Here is a 21,379-nt window from a genome sequence, read left to right on the forward strand (position 1 = left end):
TCTGGCCTCGGTAGTTTTAAATAAGAATAAATTTTCACTCTGCACTACATGATTTGTTTGATAAGGCTTATTTGTATCCCAAAAACCTCTGTTGCCTCCAATACCTCTTTCTTGAAAATAATCTTTTACAGATTTAATTTTTAAAACTTTTAATTTTCGTCTTAGTAAATTGACGTACTTTTTAACTTTGATTATCTTTTAATCGTCTACCAAGCGCCAGTACTGAGTACAGTACGTGTGTAGCTCTATAAGATGACAACAATAAAATTTAAGAATTAGCCCTTCCCAAACTTCATATGACAGGTGCGAGACTGGTGAAATAGAGCTCTGTTGAAAGTAAGATATTTGTGTATTCCTAGACATTTGTTGAATATTTTACGCGTTTTATTTGATATTGTAAAGTTGAAATTCAAAGTAATCGATAGCTCGGTAACCCTATCGTGAATTGTTGAAGAATTGATTTTGTATCCTAGTAACTGGGTGACATTTCGGATAGGCCTAGTCTAGTTTCGACAGCCCAAATAAACAGGCTGGTCACATTGCCCGATCGGGCTTACATCTACATCTACATCTTTCACCCAACCGTCGATTTCCGACTATCACTGGGCGGCGCTGTCAGAGAAACAGTTGTTAAAGAACTGATATGTTGCAATGTTAAAAGAATAAAAGCTAAAAAAGACAGTATGCTACAGTTAAAATGGGACAGAGGCAACAGAATTACATACTGACCACCGCCAGCCTCTCTCTAAAGATACTGAGACTGGGGCTAGATTTAACATAAGTTGGTAGGAAGTTCCAGAGTCGGATGGTCCTAGGGAAGTAGGAGTTAGAAAAGTACTGAGTGTGAGACATGGGGATTAAGTAATTTAGGTTTCTAGTTGGAATAAGATGAGATTTGTCGACTGCAACTGTCTGGGTCCTTATTTTATAAAACATTACTAATGAATTGTGTAACCTTCTATATTGGAGTGTATTCCATTCTAAGGTTTTCAGCATTTGTGTAACACTACTGGTGTAACTGTAGTCATACATGACGTACCTAGCAGCTGACCTTTGGACATTTTCGACTTTGCTAGTGAGGGTTTTTTGCCAAGGATGCCAGACGCTTGAACAGTACTCAAGTTGAGGGCGGACATAGGTGTTATAGGCAGCAATTTTGACCTTTTTATTGTCAGTTTTGACATTTCGTTGTATGAAGCGAAGAGTGGAAGTTGCTTTGGAGGTGATATTGTCAATGTGTTTGGACCAGTTTAGATCTTTGGAAATGGTTATGCCTAAGTATTTAGCTGCCTCACAAGTTTTTAACTCTATGTTGTGAAGTTTGTAGGGGTAGACTACAGGATTTTTCTTTCTAAAAATTCTAAGGACTTCACACTTGTCCGGGTTGAACTCCATGGACCATGTCTTCTCCCAGGTTTCTAAGCTAATGAGGTCTTGTTGCAGAGATATACTATCTGAAATGGAGTTGATGGTAAGGTATATTATGGTGTCATCTGCAAACATTCTTGCATTACATTTGACGGAATCTGGTAAGTCATTGATATATACCAGGAAGAGCCCAATCGATCTATTATTGGTACATAGCCTTAATATACAGCTCAATTAATGCACAACTCTGTACATAGATAGTGTAAAGGTGTTGATTAAATCAATTTAGGTGTTAATGAAATTGATTTTTAGTAATATATCTGTTCATATCATGTTTCCGAATATTTAAAGGACAAGAAAAGCCTGACAATAATGACAATAAGTTAATTATGCCCCCCACCCCCCACCCCATGAGTGGTGGGGGCATACAGATTTGGTCTTTTGCGTGTGTCCGTCCAAAGTTCGTGATGCACTTAGCTCAAAAAGTATTTGATATGAATTGATGAAACCTTGCACGAGTCTTTATCATGATATGAACTTGCACACCTCCTATTTTTCGTCTGGCTCCAGGGCTTTTTTCGGCCGTTTTTATAGCCGTTATTCGGCTATATTCCCAATGCCAAAAAGTATGTATTTTTCCCAGAATGAGTGCAAAATTCCCAATCTACATTCTGAAAAAAAAAATCTTCAAAACTGCACAAAAATTGACCAAATTATGGACAGTTTTATATTGGAAGTATGTTAAAGAGGTTCTACAATATGAAATAAGTATGAGAAAGTCCTTACTATATCCTATGGGACTCAATATTTCCCAATTTGGAACATTTGCATGTCGAAATTCCCAGTTTGGGGGTATAGGCTATGTTCCCAAATAAGCTAGAATAAACCCTGGGCTCCTCCCTGTATTTCCAGAGTTATGGCCCATAAAATAGTCAAAAATGCACATTTTCACCTTGTGACACACCTACATTGTAGCTCAAAAAGTATTTGATGTAGATTCATGAAACCTTGCATGAGTCTTAATCATGTTATGAACTTGCATACTTCCTATTTTTCATCTGGGTCTGCCCCCTATTTTCAGAGTTATGACCCCTGAAATAGTCAAAAGTGTGCAACCTACTTTTTAGCTCACATGTCACAAAGTGACAATGTGAGCTTTTGTGATCACGCAGCGTCCGTCGTGCGTGCGTCCGTGTGCGTGCGTAAACTTTTGCTTGTGACCACTCTAGAGGTCACATTTTTCATGGGATCTTTATGAAAGTTGGTCAGAATGTTTATCTTGATGATATCTAGGTCAAGTTCGAAACTGGGTCAACTGCGATCAAAAACTAGGTCAGTAGGTCAAATAATAAAAAAACCTTGTGACCTCTCTAGAGGCCATATTTTTCATGGGATCTGTATGAAAGTTGGTCAGAATGTTTATCTTGATGATATCTAGGTCAAGTTCGAAACTGGGTCAACTGCGATCAAAAACTAGGTCAGTAGGTCAAATAATAAAAAAACCTTGTGACCTCTCTAGAGGCCATATTTTTCATGGGATCTGTATGAAAGTTGGTCAGAATGTTCATCTTGATGATATCTAGGTCAAGTTCGAAACTGGGTCAACTGCGGACAAAAAGTAGGTCAGTAGGTCAAATAATAAAAAAACCTTGTGACCTCTCTAGAGGCCATATTTTTCATGGGATCTTCACGAAAGTTATTCAGAATGTTCATCTTGATGATATCTAGGTCAAGTTCTAAACTGGGTCACGTGCCATCAAAAACTAGGTCAGTAGGTCAAATAATAAAAAAACATTGTGACCTCTCTAGAGGCCATATTTTTCATGGGATCTGTATGAAAGTTGGTCAGAATGTTCATCTTGATGATATCTAGGTCAAGTTCGAAACTGGGTCAACTGCGGTCAAAAACTAGGTCAGTAGGTCTAAAAATAGAAAAACCTTGTGACCTCTCTAGAGGCCATACTTGTGAATGGATCTTCATGAAAATTGGTCAGAATGTTCACCTTGATGATATCTAGGTCAGTTTCGAAACTGGGTCACGTGCCTTCAATAACTAGGTCAGTAGGTCAAATAACAAAAAAACCTTGTGACCTTTCTAGAGGCCATATTTTTCATGGGATCTGTATGAAAATTGGTCAGAATTTTTATCTTGATGATATCTAGGTCAAGTTCGAAACTTGTTCAACTGCGGTCAAAAACTAGGTCAGTAGGTCTAAAAATAGAAAAACCTTGTGACCTCTCTAGAGGCCATACTTTTCAACGGATCTTCATGAAAATAAGTCAGAATGTTCACCTTGATGATATCTAGGTCTTGTTCGAAACTTGGTCACGTGTTTTTAATAACTAGGTCAGTAGGTCAAATAACTAAAAAGCCTTGTGACCTCTCTAGAGGCCATATTTTTCATGGGAACTATATGAAAATTGGTCTGAATGTTCATCTTGATGATATCTAGGTCAGGTTTGAAACTGGGTCAACTGCGGTCAAAAACTAGGTCAGTAGGTCTAAAAATAGAAAAACCTTGTGACCTCTCTAGAGGCCATACTTTTGAATGGATCTTCATGAAAATTGGTCAGAATGTTCACCTTGATGATATCTAGGTCTTGTTCGAAACTGGGTCACGTGCCTTCAATAACTAAGTCAGTAGGTCAAATAATAAAAAATCTTGTGACCTCTCTAGAGGCCATATTTTTCAGTGGATCTTCATGAAAATTGGTTAGAATTTTTATCTTGATGATATCTAGATCAGATTCAACACTGGGTCACATGAGCTCAAAAACTAGGTCACAATATCAAATAATAGAAAAAAACGACATCATACTCGGTTTAAAACTGGGTCATGTGGGGACAGGTGAGCGATTCAGGACCATCATGGTCCTCTTGTTTGACCTATCAGAGCAAGTTATTTTTTAAAAAATATGGCTTCTTATTCCTTAAGACCTATGTGACTGTATCAGTAATTTTAGGAGAACAGCTCTATACGCTGAAGAGCATCGGCTGAGTGCGAATGCATACCAATGACCTCCCCTTCATCATATTTCAAAATAAGCCGACATATTTGTTAGTCAAAGGTAGGCGGAGAATCCGACAGGACTGACTCTGCAGTTCTGATTGGCCAAACGTAGACTTCACACTATGTCAGATAGAGTCCATGAAGAGAATTCTTCGAAAAAAAGAAACCTCGGTCGATCACTCCGCTATGACCGTTACCCTCCCTATCAGTTTCTTTTTCACATAGTGTGCAACCTACTTTTTTGACTAATCAGAGCGAGTTATTTTTAAAGAAATGTGGCTTCTTATTCCTTAAGACCAATGTGACTGTAGCAATAATGTTCGAAGCACAGCTCTACACACTGCAAAGAGCTTCAGCTGAATGCGCATGCGTACCAATGACCGTCCCTTTATCATATTTCAAAGGAAGCCGAAACATTTTTGTTAGTCAATGGTTGGCGGAGAATCCGACACGACTGACTCTGCAATTCTGATTGGTCAAACGTAGATCTCACACCATAAAGAGAATTCTTCGAGAAAAAGAAACCGATAGGGAAGGAAACGGAGCTAAGCTTCCCTCCCTATCGGTTTCTTTTTCAGGAAGAATTCACTTCATAAACTCATATCTATAACAAAATGCACATTTTCACCTTGTGACACTCCTAGCTCAAAAGGTATTTAATATAAACTGGTTAAACCTTGCATGAATCTTTATCATGATATGAACTTGCGCACCTCCTATTTTTCATCTGGGTCAGCCCCCTATATCCAGAGTTATGGCCCCTGAAATAGTCAAAAATGCACATTTTCACCTTATGACGCGCCTAACTCAAAAAGTATTTAATATAAATTGATTAAACCTTGCTTTAGTCTTTATCATGATATGAACTTGTGCACCTCCTATTTTTCATCTGGGTCAGCCCCCTATATCCAGAGTTACGGTCCCTGAAATAATAAAAAATGCACATTTTCACCTTGTGACACGCCTAACTCAAAAAGTATTTAATATAAATTGATTAAATCTTGCATGAGTCTTTATCATGATATGAACTTGCTCACCTCCTATTTTTTGTCTGCCTCCGCCCCCTATTTTCAGAGTTATGGCCCCTGAAATAGTCAAAAATGCACATTTTCACCTTGTGATGCACCTAGCTCAAAATGTATGACATAATTGGATGAAAACTTGCATGAGTCTTTATCATGATATAAACTTGCACACCTCTTATTTTCTTATTTTTTGGCAGGCTCCTTTCCCTATTTTTAAAGTTATGGCCTCTGAAATAGCCAAAAAATGCACATTTTCACCTAATTATGTGCCTAGCTGAAAAAGTATTTGATGTAAATTCATGAAACCTTGCTAGAGTCTTTATCATAATGTTACCTTGCACACTTGGCATTCTTCTTGAGAATCTTAGCGCTTATTACAGAGTTATGGCCCTTGAAATAGCCAAAATAGTGGATTTTTTGTTTGTGATGCTCATAGCTCAAAAAGTATATGGCCTAGAATAATGAATCCTTTTCATGAAATATTTGTTTAGGCTATGCCCTATTAAGACTGCAAACATTTGAATTATTTCCTCTTATTTGTGACAAATGTACCAGTGGGGGAGGGGGGCACATCCTGTGTCCTACAGACACATTCAAGTTTTTATATGAAAGCCATCCTCAAGCCTTTCATAACGCTGAAAGAACTTTTAAAATTGGATAACTATTGAAAATTTGAAATTTAAGAAAATCGCTGATCATGGAGGCAGCCATTTTAGTATGTTTATGACGTCATTTACACACTACTGAATTCTTTATTTAGCTAATAATCTTTTAAATAGATTAATTTCATATGATTCTTAAATGTAAGATGTAAAACATGATAATTTCTTTCATTATAGCTTGAAAAGGTATTGAAATTGTTTTACAGAAATAAGTAAATACAGTTCAGATATGTATCTGAAAATTTAATAAACCTGCCATTTTGTTTTTTGTTGCCATGATAACAAAATGGCCGCCATTTTGATCAAATATTTAAATGCTCATAACTTTATCATTTTTAAGCCGATTTTGAAAATTCTTTCACTTCTTTAAATGATTCAAGAAATTCTAGTAGATGAAATTAACATAAGAACAACATTGCCTTTCCCTTTAAGTCTATTATTTAAAAATATGAGTTATATTCAACCCATTTGAAGTTTCTACATGAATATTAATTTTACTCTATTGGAGCAAGTAAGTCTGACCAGTACTTTATGACTTTTTTGGAATTTTTAATGTCTTTGTTTTCCTAACAGTAAAATGCAGGTACGGATAAGGCTTAGAGGGATGACAAATATAAAATACCAGATCATAAAATAAGTCATCCTGATAAGCCAAATGAGTAAGGCTATTTGATAGCATGGGTAGACACTTAAACTTTTTCTGAAGTGACCCGGAGGACCAACTTTTCTAACCTAGTGGTCCCCACAAAATTCAGGTGGTCCCTACAGTGGACAAAATTTTAAAGACATAAAAGCAAATTTTTCCAATCACGAACTTATTGATTGTATTTTTTAGCACACCTGAGCATAAAGTGCTCAAGGTGAGCTTTTGTGATCGCCCTGTGTCCGTCGTCCGTCCGTCGTCAACAATTTGACTGTTAACACTCTAGAGGTCACAATTTTGACCCAATCTTAATGAAACTTGGTCAGAATGTTACCCTCTATAAAATCTTGGACGAGTTCGATATTGGGTCATCTGGGGTCAAAAACTAGGTCACCAGGTCAAATCAAAGGAAAAGCTTGTTAACACTCTAGAGGTCACAATTTTGGCCCAATCTTAATGAAACTTGGCCAGAATGTTTCCCACAATAAAATCTTGGACGAGTTCGATATTGGGTCATCTGGGGTCAAAAACTAGGTCACCGGGTCAAATCAAAGGAAAAGCTTGTTAACACTCCAGAGGTCACAATTTTGGCCCAATCTTAATGAAACTTGGTCAGAATGTTACACTTAATAAAATCTTGGATGAGTTTTATATTGGGTCATCTGGGGTCAAAAACTAGGTCACCAGGTCAAATCAAAGGAAAAGCTTGTTAACACTGTAGAGGCCACATTTATGTCTATATCTTCATGAAACTTGGTCAGAATGTTAATCATGATCATCTCAAAGTCCAGTTTGAATCTGGGTCATGTAGGGTCAAAAACTAGGTCACAAGGTCAAATCAAAGGGAAAGCTAGTTAACACTCTAGAGGCCACATTTATGACCATATCTTAATGAAACTTAGTCAGAATGTTAATATTGATGATCTTTAGGTCAGATTCAAATCTGGGTCAGGTGGAGTCAAAAACTAGGTCACCAGGTCAAATCAAAGGAAAAGCTTATTAACACTCTAGAGGCCACATTTATGACTGTATCTTCAGGAAACTTAGCCGGAATGTTAATCTCAGTGATCTTTAGGTCAAGCTCGAATCTGGGTCATGTGGGGTAAAAATCTAGGTCACCGGGTCAAATCAAAGAAAAAGTTAACACTTTAGAGGCCACATTTATGACTATATCTTAATGAAACTATCTTGATGATCTTTAAGTCAATAGGTCAGGTGAGCGATACAGTGCCTTCATGGCCCTCATGTTTTATTGAAAAATCTCTTCATCGGTTTTTCTTTACCAGTTCATTTACCACAGGTATAAACCTCCACATTGTTGCGAAAACTGTTTTGCTAGTAAAGACCTTGACGTTTATAAAACAGATAATTTTATGGCTCTAAATGGAACCTGCAGCAGAACTATTGTAAACAAGATGCATATAATGGTTGTTAACAACCGGGAATATCAGATTAATTGTAGATAAGAAAGAAAAAACAAACATGACATGATGGCATTTACAATTGAAAATGCCAATGTTTAATTTAAAATACCGACTGATGGTCTTGTATAATAATTTCGATACACCGTTTGGCTAACAAAGCAGTATATCCAGGCAACTGACGGGCCAGTTTGTTTATTCGCCTGTAGCATACTGCTTTATCTCTAGCACCCGGCTAAGCATCTGTTTGTTTACATAGCAAGTGACTATTCGTTTTGACTTCATATGTTAGTAAAGCTGCATATGGCGGACTGATGAAAATGATTAGGCCCAGGGAAAACCCACATTCTTGTGATCTATTTTTAGTGTCCTCTACAGTGTTCACAAGCTTTTCCTTTGATTTGACCAGGTGAGAGTGTTCAAAAGGCAAATGTTGACGCACAACAGACGTCGGACAATGACCGGTCACAATAGCTCACCTTAATCATCGGACCACCGTTAGTGTCGATCCCTGGATAGATGAATAGTATATTTCATAAATAATCAGAGTATACAAATATGGTTCTAGGTCAGAGACCACCAATTCAAAAAAGTACAGGGAACTTACTGGGAATGAGGTAAATGTATACCTGGGAATAAGGTAACATCTGTGCGTTCTGATTGGTCAGTCATGTAAACAAACCCAGGAAGTGATTATTTTTTCAAAATTGATATTTTTTCACTGCATTTACAGTATTTTATTATACATTCTTACAAAATTTGCTACATTTTATGTGTATTGAAAAAAAGTTTTATCAAACGAATTTCTCCCGCCATGTCAATGATGTAAACAGGGGGTCATCTCATTCACACGAAAATTACTTAAATAAAGTATCACTATTCATGTTTTTCGTCCGATATTTTGGTAGAACTAAGATAGTTCTTGAAAAACTTGAAATTAGATATACATGTTTCGATGTATGGAAGGCCGTACAATCCATAATGTTACAATGTAAGTCTATGGGAAAACAATTGGTGGTCTCTAACCTCTATGTGTGTATACACATTGCGCGTGTTTTCTTTGATAGATTTACACTTTCGGACATTTAAAATTAACATGTCTCTTGGGTCTTCAACACTACTCACTAGACACATAAAAATCATTAGATGTTGGTTCAGAAATTGTAACATCCTGTGATTAAAATTTAAATTAAATCAAAATGGTGGGGTTGGGGACTTACTTTAGACACCATATTGACCCGGAGATCCCAAGAAAAACAAGAATTTGTCATGGTACAGGGATTATGTACAAATATGTGTGTATTACTCTGGCCCAGAATTAAATACGTCAACAGCAATGACATCATATAGAATAAACATGTTGGCTTGATCCTGCTAGAGTCTGCATGCATTAAAAGAAAAAGTTGTCCAACAGGTCTAGCCCATTTTCTGATGTAGGCGTCAAAAATGTGCATGAATTTCTGCTGAGTTATTTTTGTCTCAGAAAGTATCAGTAATATAATTATGCCCCCGGCATCTACTGATGCGGGAGGCATATAGTGATTGTCCTGTCCGTCCGTCCGTACGAGGTTAACCAAATGCGACCGTTTCGTCTAGCATCAATACCCCTAACTAAAATGACTTGATACTAATGTAGATGTAACCTGTGACCATTCCTCATGTTCAAATATCACCTGACCTCAGTTTGACCTTGAACTTGACCTCGTTTTGGACTTAGGTTGCTTTGTATCAACAAGGATGCCACCGGGGGGGGGGGGGGGGGCATCAAGCGTTTATTGAACGCAGCTCCTTGTTTTAAGGTCTGGTTTTGGTAATGTTTTATAGTTTTAAAAAAATTATGTGGATTTAATGAAATTGTGCAAGGTAAGATACTTTTGAAAAGGTCAAATGAGAATGTATATTTAAAGTTAATGTAATATAAAGTTCAACTGCTTAGTTTATCAACAATCAGTTTTAAAAAAGTGTCAAAGATGTAACCACTGAATATAATCACTTCTCGAGAAAATTTCACGTGTATCTGAAGTAGATGGACCTTAAATTATTCCATCTTGTATTTGAGTCAAGTGTCAACAGGGCGATAATGGGTAATTAGCGAGTGTGGATAAGAAAATCAGCTGGCTTGAATTTTGCTTTGATGTTACATTAGAGTGAAATCAGGAACTCCAAAGTGAATATTTTGCTTGAGTTGCCCTGTAGCTCAGGCACTGTAGGCAGTGCAAAAAGGGACAGAAATAAGATGAAATGACCTTACAAATACAAAGAAAAACCTGGAAAGTGTGAATCTTTAAAGTCTGATATGTTTTACTCATGATTATAGTTTGTATATTTGACAATCATATCAAAGATGTAATGTTCTCATTCTGCTATATTTTCAGATGTCATCCTTTCCATCAGTTCCGGAGTTCTATGCGGGTCGTGGAATATTTATCACAGGGGGTACAGGGTTTCTCGGTAAAGCGTTGATTGAGAAGTTGCTTAGATCCTGCCCAGATATCAAGGCTCTTTATCTGATGATTCGTCCTAAAAAGGGCAAAGAGTGTCAAGAACGCCTTGAAGAAATCTTTGAATCAACGGTATATTATATATGGAATAAAAAATTCATATGTAGAACTAGTTCTTTTCTTCTGAAACAAAGCAAAGAAGTATCATATAATATGTGTTTACAAACAGAATCCCTGATTTCAGATTTCTGGCATCTTTAATTAATTCCAGAATATTTTTTTTGATTTGTGACAATTTTATTTTCACATCAGTATTAATGTTTGTAATTAAACTAAAGCATATGTTTTAGCTCACTTGAGCACAAAGCGCTCAAGATAAGCTATTATGATTGCTCTTTGTCCGTCTTTGTGTATCAGACATTGTCAGCAATTTGAGTTTGCCCAATCCTAATGAAACTTGGTCAGAATGTTACTCTTAATATAATCTCAAATTACTTTGTTACTCCATCTTCTTGGTGAAATACAAGGTTGCTAGGTCAGTTGATAGAAAACCCTTGATTTTCATAAAACTTTGTCATAATGGTTTTTAGCTCACCTGTCACATAGTGACAAGGTGAGCTTTTGTGATCACGCAGCGTCCGCCGTCTGTGCGTGCGTGCGTAAACTTTTGCTTGTGACCACTCTAGAGGTCACATTTTTCACGGGATCTTTATGAAAGTTGGTCAGAATGTTCACCTTGATGATATCTAGGTCAAGTTCGAAACTGGGTAACGTGCGGTCAAAAACTAGGTCAGTAGGTCTAAAAATAGAAAAACCTTGTGACCTCTCTAGAGGCCATATATTTCACAAGATCTTCATGAAAATTGGTCAGAATGTTCACCTTGATGATATCTAGGTCAAGTTTAAAACTGGGTCACGTGCCTTCAAAAACTAGGTCAGTAGGTCTAAAAATAGAAAAACCTTGTGACCTCTCTAGAGGCCATATATTTCACAAGGTCTACATGAAAATTGGTCAGAACGTTCACCTTGATGATATCTAGGTCAGGGTCGAAACTGGGTCACGTGCCATCAAAAACTAGGTCAGTAGGTCAAATAATAGAAAAACCTTGTGACAACTCTAAAGGCCATATTGTTCATGGGATCTGTATGAAAGTTGGTCTGAATGTTCATCTTGATGATATCTAGGTCAATTTCGAAACGGAGTCACGTGTGGTCAAAAACTAGGTCAGTAGATCTAAAAATAGAAAAACCTTGTGACCTCTCTATATGCCATTTTTTCATGAGATCTTCATGAAAATTGGTCAGAATGAACACCTTGATGATATCTAGGTCAAGTTCAAAAGTGGGTCACTAGCCATCAAAAACTAGGTCAGTAGGTCAAATAATAGAAAAACCTTCTGACCTCTCTAGAGGCCATATTTTTCATGGGATCTGTATGAAAGTTGGTTTGAATGTTCATCTTGATGATATCTAGGTCAAGTTCGAAACAGGGTCATGTGCAGTCAAAAACTAGGTCAGTAGGTCTAAAAATAGAAAAACCTTGTGACCTCTCTAGAGGCCATACTTACGAATGGATCTCCATAAAAATTGATCAGAATGTTCATCTTGATGATATCTAGGTCAAGTTCGAAACTGGGTCACGTGCCCTCAAAAAGTAGGTCAGTAGGTCAAATAATGAAAAAACGTTGTGACCTTTCTAGAGGCCATATTTTTCATGGGATCTGTATGAAATTTGGTCTGAATGTTTATCTTGATGATATATAGGTCAAGTTTGAAACTGGGTCAACTGCGATCAAAAACTAGGTCAGTAGGTCTTAAAATAGAAAAACCTTGTGACCTCTCTAGAGGCCATACCCTTGAATGGATCTTCATGAAAATTGGTCAGAATGTTCACCTTGATGATATCTAGGTCAAGTTTGAAACTGGGTCACGTGCCCTAAAAACTAGGTCAGTAGGTCAAATAATAAAAAAAACCTTGTGACCTCTAGAAGGCCATACTTTTCATGGGATCTGTATGAAAGTTGGTCTGAATGTTCATCTTGATGATATCTAGGTCAAATTTGAAACTGGGTCAACTGCGGTCAAAAACTAGGTCAGTAGGTTTAAAATTAGAAAAATCTTTTGACCTCTCTAGAGGCCATACTTTTCAATGGATCTTCATGAAAATTGATCTGAATGTTCACCTTGATGATATCTAGGTCAGTTTCGAAACTGGGTCACATGCGGTCAAAAACTAGGCCAGTAGGCATAAAAATAGAAAAACCTTGTGACCTCTCTAGAGGCCATATTTTACATGAGATCTTCATGAAAATTAGTGAGAATGTTCACCTTGATGATATGTAGGTAAAGTTCAAAACAGGGTCACGTACTTTCGAAAACTAGGTCAATAAGTCAAATAATAGAAAAACCTTGTGACCTCTCTAGAGACCATATTTTTCGATGGATCTTCATGAAAATTGGTCAGAATTTTTATCTTGATAATATCTAGGTAAAGTTCAAAACTGGGTTACATCAGATCAAAAACTAGGTCACTATGTCAAATAATAGAAAAAAGGACGTCATACTCAAAACTGGGTCATGTGGGAAAAGGTGAGCGATTCAGGACCATCATGGTCCTCTTGTTCTTTTAAATCTTCTTAAGGTTAAACTTGAATACATAAGATCAAAAACTAGGTCTCTAATCAGATCATAGGAAAACCTTGATAAACTCTAAAGGCTACATTTCCCTTTTGATCTTCAAATATTTTTATCAGAATGTATGTCGCAATGAAATCTTTATCGTTTTCACCATTTGGCAAACTGTGGTTAAAAACTAGCTCACAAGATTAAAACATCGAAAAAACTTACTAACACTTTAGAGGCCACATTTTCTAATTAATTTTCATAAATTTGAAATGTAGGTCAAGTTCAAAACTGGGTTAATGAAATCTGAAACTAGAATCTTACTGTGTGAAAGTCTAAAGTAAACCATTGTTAACTATTCACAGAAGGCACAGTGTTTTACTTGCATACTGTCATAATGTTTGAACATCGCTTTGTTGAAATCTAGATCAAGCTCAAGACTGGAATACAGATCAAAAACTAGATCACTAAGTTAAATAATAGAAAAGCTATGTTAACACTCTAGAGCCCGCAATTTCTATTAAATCTCTGTCAGAATGTTTGTTTGATTCTATGAAATCTGTACCAATGCTCAAAACTGGGTACATTAGGTCTTAAACTTGGTCTCTATGTCAAATCATTGAAAGACCTTGTTAACACTCAAAAGGTGACATTTTCTTCCTGGTTTCCATGAGACTTTGACAGAATGTAAGCTGTTTAAAACATAGGATAAAAATGTTTGTCTGAGTGAAACATAGGCAAAGTTAGACTGTAGGTCATCTAGGGTAAGAACTAGGTCAAGTGAGTGATACACAGCCGTCATGAGCCTCTTGTTTAAATATTTCAGCTGTTTGATAAAGTCCATAAACAGTACCCTGAGTTCAAAGCAAAATGTATTGCTGTAGAGGGAGATATAGTGAAAGATGGCCTGGGAATTAGCCAGTCAAATATGGAGATGCTAGCACGAGAAGTTTCTGTGGTGTTTCACTCAGCGGCAACAATCAAATTTGATGAAGAAATGAAGTAAGTATGGTGCAGCTTGAATAGAATAAACTTGTATATTGTGAAATCAGTAATATTCGTCTGTAAAATCATGAGAATCACTTGACCCAGAATGTTGAAGCTTCATAGTATGATTGGACATACAGAGTAGATGACCCCTGTTGATTTTGGGGTCACTCTATTAAAGGTCAAGGTTACAGCAGACAGAAAATGGAAATCCATTTCTGGTCAATAACTTGAGAACCATTTGACCTAGAACCTTCAAACTTCATAGGATGATAGGACTTACAGAGTAGATGGCCCCTATTGTTTTTGGGGTCACTCCAAAGGTCAAGGTCACAGGGGGCTGAACATAGAAAACTCTTTCCAATCAATAACTTGAGAACCACTTGACCTAGAATGTTGAAACTTAATAGGATGATTGGACATGCAGAATAGATGACCCCTATTGATTTTGGGGTCACTTCATCACAGGTCAAGGTCACAGGAGCCTGAACATGGAAAACTGTTTCCAATTCATAACTTGAGAACCACTAGGCCCAGAATGTTGAAACTTAGTGGGATGACTGGACATGCCAAGTAAATGATCCCTATTGCAGCCAACTATCAGTGTCTCTTTGACTTTCGCTCTTGTCCCCTATTGACTTCTTGCCTATATGACTATGCATTGGGGGAGACATGCACTTTTCTGCAAAAGCATCTTCTAGTTTCATCTTTAAAATTTAAATACACAATGTTTTTAAAAAAAAGCCATTTAAAATTATTTACTATATATAAACTACAGAGTTTTATGCTCAGCCTGGTGAAATAAAATGCTTCTACAGTATAGCTGACACCGGGTTGAAAAACTAGTTTTTCAGTACTGATTTAGCTCTTCTGTATTATATTTTCAATTTGATTAAAAAAATAAATAAAAATTATATGCAACCCTTCAATTAAAGAAACACATTCTTTTGTCTTAAAATGAAAACTTAAATAGAAAAATTGACCATAATAAATCAGTTTCTGATTTGTTATCAATGGCATTCAATTGTATCTTGAACACTACTATAACCTACAACATTGAAATTGTGAACACTAAGTCTTGTTTATTGTCATTAAGTTAGTAAATCGACCAAGAAGCATAACTGTCCCTTGTATTTAGCTCACCAGAGCTTGAAGTGCTCACGGTGAGCTATTGTGACCAGCCATTGTCAGGCGTCAGGTGTGCATCGTCTGTCAACATTTGCCTTGTTAACACTCTAGAGGCCACATATGTATTTGTGACCCAGTCTTTATGAAACTTGGTCAGAATGTTTGTCTTGTTGATCTTTAGGTCAGGTTCGAAACTGAGCCACGTTGGGTCAAAAACTAGGTCAATAGGCCAGATCAAAAGAAAATCTTGATAACACTCTGAGTCCACAGTTTAAGTTTGAAACTCATGAGAATTGGTCAGAATGTTTGTCTTAATGACCTCTAGGTCAAGTTTCAATCTGGGTCATGTGTGGTCAAAAACTAGGTTACCTGGTCAAATCAAAGGAAAAGCTTGTTAACACTCTAGAGGCCACAGTTGGCAATAGGCCAGATCAAAGGAAAATCTTGTTAACACTCTAGAATCCACGGTTTAAGATTGAAACTCATGAGAATTGATCAGAATGTTTGTCTTGATGACCTCTAGGTTAATTTCGAATCTGGGTCATATGGGGTCAAAAACTAGGTCACCCGGTTAAATCAAAGGAAAACCTTGTTAACACTCTAGAGGCCACAGTTAAGGGGCCTCTGTGGCCGAGTGGTTAAGGTCGCTGACTTCAAATCACTTGCCACTTCATCGATGTGGGTTCGAGCCTCACTTGGGGCGTTGAATTCTTTATGTGAGGAAGCCATCCAGCTGGCTTACGGAAGGTCGGTGGTTCTACCCAGGTGCCCGCTGGTGATGAAATAATGCACGGAGGGGCATCTGGGGTCTTCCTCCACCATTAAAGCTGGAAAGTTGCCATATGGCCTACCATGTGTCGGTGCGATGTTAAATCCACCAAGAGGCCACAGTTGTGACCCAATCTTTATGAAACTTGGTCAGAATGTTTGTCTTGGTGATTTCTAGATCGAGTTTGAAACTGGGTCATATGGGGTCAAAAACTGTAGTGTATGCAAGTATTAAAGAAGGCCAAGAACTACAACTTTTCTTACATATTGCCTAATGTCAAGCACTTACAGGCAAGCATTGGCATCAGGAAGCAGCACTCTGTTAAAGAGATATTTTTGGTGTCTCAAGACTGACTCAAGTCTTTTTTGTCATTCAGGTTGTCAGTCGAGATGAATATAGTTGGGGTACAGCGAATGCTGGAGCTAAGCAGAAAACTACCCAAACTTATATCATTTGTACATATCTCGACTGCCTATGCAAACTGTAATATAATGGAGATTAAGGAAGAAATATATCCACCACCACTACAACCCAAACAGCTCCTTAGTGCAGTAGGGTAAGTATGATAATGGTATTTTACAAATAGTACTGAACGATTAGAACAAAAAAAAAGAATTTTATTAAACCCCTTTTTTTTCTTTTTTTTTCGGAATAAACTTAGAAAAGTTGGTAAATAGAAAAGAGAGAGAGGCATGTGCTTAATATTTGGCAAGATTGATTTGAATATTTAGGACCTCAGACAAGTTTTGATAATTGGAGTCTATAGGGAAATAACAAATTTGATGACAATTTTTATTAACAGACATTTTCTACTAGCTAGATTTTAAGGATAGTTACCATATATGGTCTGTGATATGGTGAAATAAAATGTATAGGTATGTGTGCTTTTTTTTAAGCTCACCTGAGCACAAAGTCCTCATGGTGAGCTATTATGATCACGCTGTGTCCGTCATATGTCCGTCCATTCGTTAAGTCGTCTGTCCGTCGTCAACAATTGTGTTTAAACGACATCTCCTCCAAAAACACAGAATGGATTTTGATGAAACTTGGCCTGGATGTTCCTTGGATGGTCCTCTACCAAAGTTGTTCAAATGGTTCCGCTGGGTTGCACATAGGGGCCACCAGAGCTAAAAATAGAAAAATCTTCAAACGGCATCTCCTGCTAAACCACAGGTCCAATTTTGAAATAATTTCACAAAAATGGTCCTTTTGTTTCCCTCTACAAATATTTTTCAAATTATACCGATTCTTCAAAAAACATGGCCGCCAGGGGGCGTGGTCACTTTTCCCTAAAGTATATAGTGGAAACTTTAAAAATCTTCTTGTGTGAAACTGCTAGCCTGATTTTAAAATAATTTAATACAAATTGTCCTTGTGTGACCCTCTACCAAGATTGTTCAAATTATTCCGATTCATCAAAAAACATGGCCGCCAGGGGGCGTGGTCACTTTTCCCTATATGTATTATAGTGAAAATTAAAAAAATCCTCTTGTGTGAAACTGCTGGCCCGATTTTAAAATAATTTTACACAAATGGTCCTTGTGTGATCCTCTACCAAGACTATTCAAGTTTTACCGATTCATCCAAAAACCGCTGACATCATTCCTGTAGGCCATAGAATATCCAGCTCTCGGATAATTGTTTTGGTGGTAACAGAGTTTGTAACTGCTTAAACAGTTACCCCCGAGCTGGATATTGCAATCGGCACCTACAACCAGTGAAAGTTTCCTATATTCCTGCAATTTAAAGTGAACAGTTTCTAATTGATCGTGAACTGACATAGTCAATATGATGATTATAATGTTTAGCATAGCCAAATTCAATAGGTGAGATATAATAATTATATCACGAGCTTAAACATATAGAAAAAGAGGGTTTTGTGATATTTGCAGGTGGATGGATGCAGAAACACTTGATATATTGACACCAAAGATGGTTGGTAGCCGGCCCAATACCTATACATACACAAAGTCTATAGCTGAGGCTCTGCTGAAGGAAAGTGCCGGTTCCCTACCTGTTGCTATTTTTAGACCATCAATAGTAGGTGCAACATACCAGGAACCAATAGCGGTTAGTGCCGTACATGATATTTTGTGCTGTTTGTTTGTTTCTTTGTTTAAATATGAAAAGATAATTATATTGTGTACACTTTCTTTTGACATCACATTTTGTCAATTATTCCAAATAGTTCATAAGCAGAGAGGTATTTTTTCTGGTGGTTTATGATTAAAAGTCTGTTTTTAATCCCCCGCCACAAGTGGTGGGGGTTATAGGAATGGTCTCCATCCGTCCTTCCTTTTGTCCTTCCGTCCGTCCTTCTGTAACACTTTCGTGTCTGCTCCATATCTCCTAAACCCCTTGAAGGATTTTCATGAAACTTGGGTCAAACAATCACCTCATCAAGACGATGTGCAGAATTTTTGAGTCAGCCTTGTCGGCTCAAGGTCAAGGTCACAACTCAAGGTAAAAGGTTTTAGCCTTCCATTTTGTGTCTGCTCTATATCTCCTAAACCCGTTGAAGGAATTTTATAAAACTTGGGTCAAATGATCACCTCATCAAAACGATGTGCAGAACTTATGAGTCAGCCATGCCGGCTCAAGGTCAAGGACACAACTTAGGGTCAAAGTTTTGAGCCTTCCATTTTGTGTCCACTCTGTATCTCCTAAAACACTTGAAGGATTTTCATCAAACTTGGATCAAATGATCACCTCCCCAAGAACTCATGAGTCAGCCATGTCAACTCAAGGTCAAGGTCACAACTCAAGGTCAAAGGTTTGAGCTCTGTATCTCCTAAACCCCTTGAAGGATTTTCGTGAAACTTGGGTCAAATGATCACCTCATCAAGATGTTGTGCATAATTCATGAGTCAGCCATGTCAGTTCAAGGTGAAGGTCACTGCTTAAGGTCAAAGGTTTACCCTTTCACTATATAGCAGTGGGGGATTTAGCTGTCTTTCAGATTGCTTTGTTGAAAATTGTTACTGTGTGCTCAGTAAGTAGAGATTAATTTCTCTGATCTCATCCATACTTGGATACATCATTTTTCACTATGACTTTGGGATCAGGCTCCAAAAGTAGCCATTTCGGACCAATGTGCCCAGAGTTATAACTTATGGCCTTTGAATTAATCAAAATGGAAAAATTTACAGGCAGGTGACAGTATGGAATCAGTGTCATGTCAATAATAATAGTTCTGTAAAATCATTCTGTTGCCGTGCAATTTCATGGTTTGGACCGAAACAGCTATTTAATGTAGATATTAATCAGTGGAATTCAGCAGTTGAACATAAAATTGAAGGGAATTTTTCTTTTTCGTTTAGATTTAACTTCATGGATTTACTCAGCCATGAAATCCTCAAAAATTACTTCCCCCACAGATGTTAATGATTTCAAAGAATTATCATGTTTTGGGTCTAAACCAAAATCATACAAGATGACACAGCATAGATGAGGATTTGATTTCTGGCTATATCTGAAATAACAGTGTACAGTATAACATGAATGACATTTGATATGTATTGTAGGGTTGGGTAGACAACCTGAATGGACCAACAGGACTTTTTGCTGCGGTAAGTTACAGTTACTGAACACAAAATTTCACTAAACCTAGATCACTTATTTTCACTAGAATGTGTAGTGCAGTAAGGGACAAAAAAGGAAACTTCTTGATTGCTTGGCCTTTGTGGCCATATGGTCAGGGTCACCGACTTTGAATCACTGTTGTGGATTCAAAACTTTCCTTGGGGTGTAGAGTTCTCCTCGATAGCCTAGTGGTAGAGCGTCCGCTTCAAGTGCGGGAGGTCGCTTGTTCGATCCCCGGCCGCGTCATACCAAAGACGTGAAAAATGGTACCAGTAGCTCCCTTGCCTGGCACTCAGCATTAAAAGGGAAACTGGCCTCTTCTCTCATACCCTCGTGGTGATGGAATCCATCAGGAATGAGGTGTCAAGAGTGATTAATTAATATAAGTTGTAGAACTTGCCTCACAATCAACCTAAAATAAATTAGTATAAACTAAGTTCTCCATCTGGCTTATGGAAGGTCAGTGGTTCAACCCAGTTGTCTGCCTGTCCCAGAAATAATGCTTGTAGAGGCACCTTGGGTCTTCCTCCACTATGAAAAGGTTGAATGTCACCATATAACCTAAAATTGTGATAGGGGTGATGAAATTCCGGATTAATATTTGAAAGCATTTACCAGTTATAGAATATAGATTTACAGACATTTTCAAAATGCATACCTCTTCATGATATATGATATACAATTTTGATTGATAAACATTTTTAGCATGTTGCCCCCAGTTTCTTTGAAGAATGGGTTGTATTGGCTGGCAACATGCTTTGTGAAAAATGTCCCTAGGTGGAAGACATTTGTAATCATTACAATTTCTTGTCTGTATATGTCTGTCCATGTTGTTTAACTGGTGGCAAGGGTAAATTAATTTGACACACGCAATAAAATGTCTCTCATTATTATATCTATACAGATTGGCAAAGGAGTGCTGCGTATCATGAAAGGAGATTTCAGTGCGACCGCTGACATCATTCCTGTAGATCTAGCAACAAATATGCTCATTGCTGTAGGATGGTACACAGCTATACACAAGTGAGTTAAATTCCTTTAGCTTGGTCACTATATGTTTCTTATCTACTGTTGGTAAAATTAAAGATCTGTCTGACAAAATGAACTCTTTCTCTTACATGGTTGAAATTACCCTTATATGGCTAAACAACAATAGGTAATAGAACAGTAGTGAGAACAAAAGGACAGTCACAGAAGTGTAGAGGTGTATGTCCATCCCCCTCAAATCTTGTAAGAGTGAACCTCTTTGGGAAGGCAAAAATGTGTTATTTGTACAGATGTCTGGAGAAATATTTTTTCAAAGAAATTTGTCTAATTAGATAGAAAATATCTACCTTTGTACAGAGTTGCTTGGAGGTGCTTTAAAGAGAGGGTATACTCTACATACTAACTTCTACCCTTTACTTGACATAATTGCATGTAATTCAATTTACAAGTTCATAGGGCTGTCATCGATAGAAACGATATCGATGTATCAACGATATTTTTTTGTCGATCGATTATCGATTCCCATTTTCAAAAATCGATATTTTACAGAGAGAAAAAACTACCCAAATAAACACTCAGACCCTAAAAAACAACTAAAGTTCACAAAGTTTTAAATTTGGATAAATGCAAAAAAGGAGTGAAGGCAAAATAAAAATGAAAGATGTTATTAATTTTTATGTATTTCTTTTATTTCATAAATACAAATACAACACAATCAAACAGAAATATGGAA

At 37.1% G+C, this 21,379-nt stretch overlaps 1 protein-coding gene across 1 annotated transcript in view; it reads left to right on the forward strand.

Moving 5' to 3' along the window:
- The first annotated feature begins 217 nt into the window (after positions 1–217).
- The window catches only part of LOC123536795 (fatty acyl-CoA reductase 1-like), a 39,932-nt gene continuing 18,770 nt past the window's right edge, over positions 218–21,379 (forward strand). Inside the window, exons 1-7 of the mRNA XM_045320231.2 lie at positions 218–336; positions 10,506–10,703; positions 14,020–14,195; positions 16,454–16,633; positions 17,970–18,147; positions 19,602–19,646; positions 20,564–20,682. Of these exons, the coding sequence (XP_045176166.1) occupies positions 10,506–10,703; positions 14,020–14,195; positions 16,454–16,633; positions 17,970–18,147; positions 19,602–19,646; positions 20,564–20,682 (896 nt within the window). The 5' untranslated portion in view covers positions 218–336. The remainder of the gene's footprint in view (positions 337–10,505; positions 10,704–14,019; positions 14,196–16,453; positions 16,634–17,969; positions 18,148–19,601; positions 19,647–20,563; positions 20,683–21,379) is intronic.

The sequence above is a fragment of the Mercenaria mercenaria genome, chromosome 17 (assembly GCF_021730395.1).
Source record: "Mercenaria mercenaria strain notata chromosome 17, MADL_Memer_1, whole genome shotgun sequence".
Taxonomy (NCBI): domain Eukaryota; kingdom Metazoa; phylum Mollusca; class Bivalvia; order Venerida; family Veneridae; genus Mercenaria; species Mercenaria mercenaria.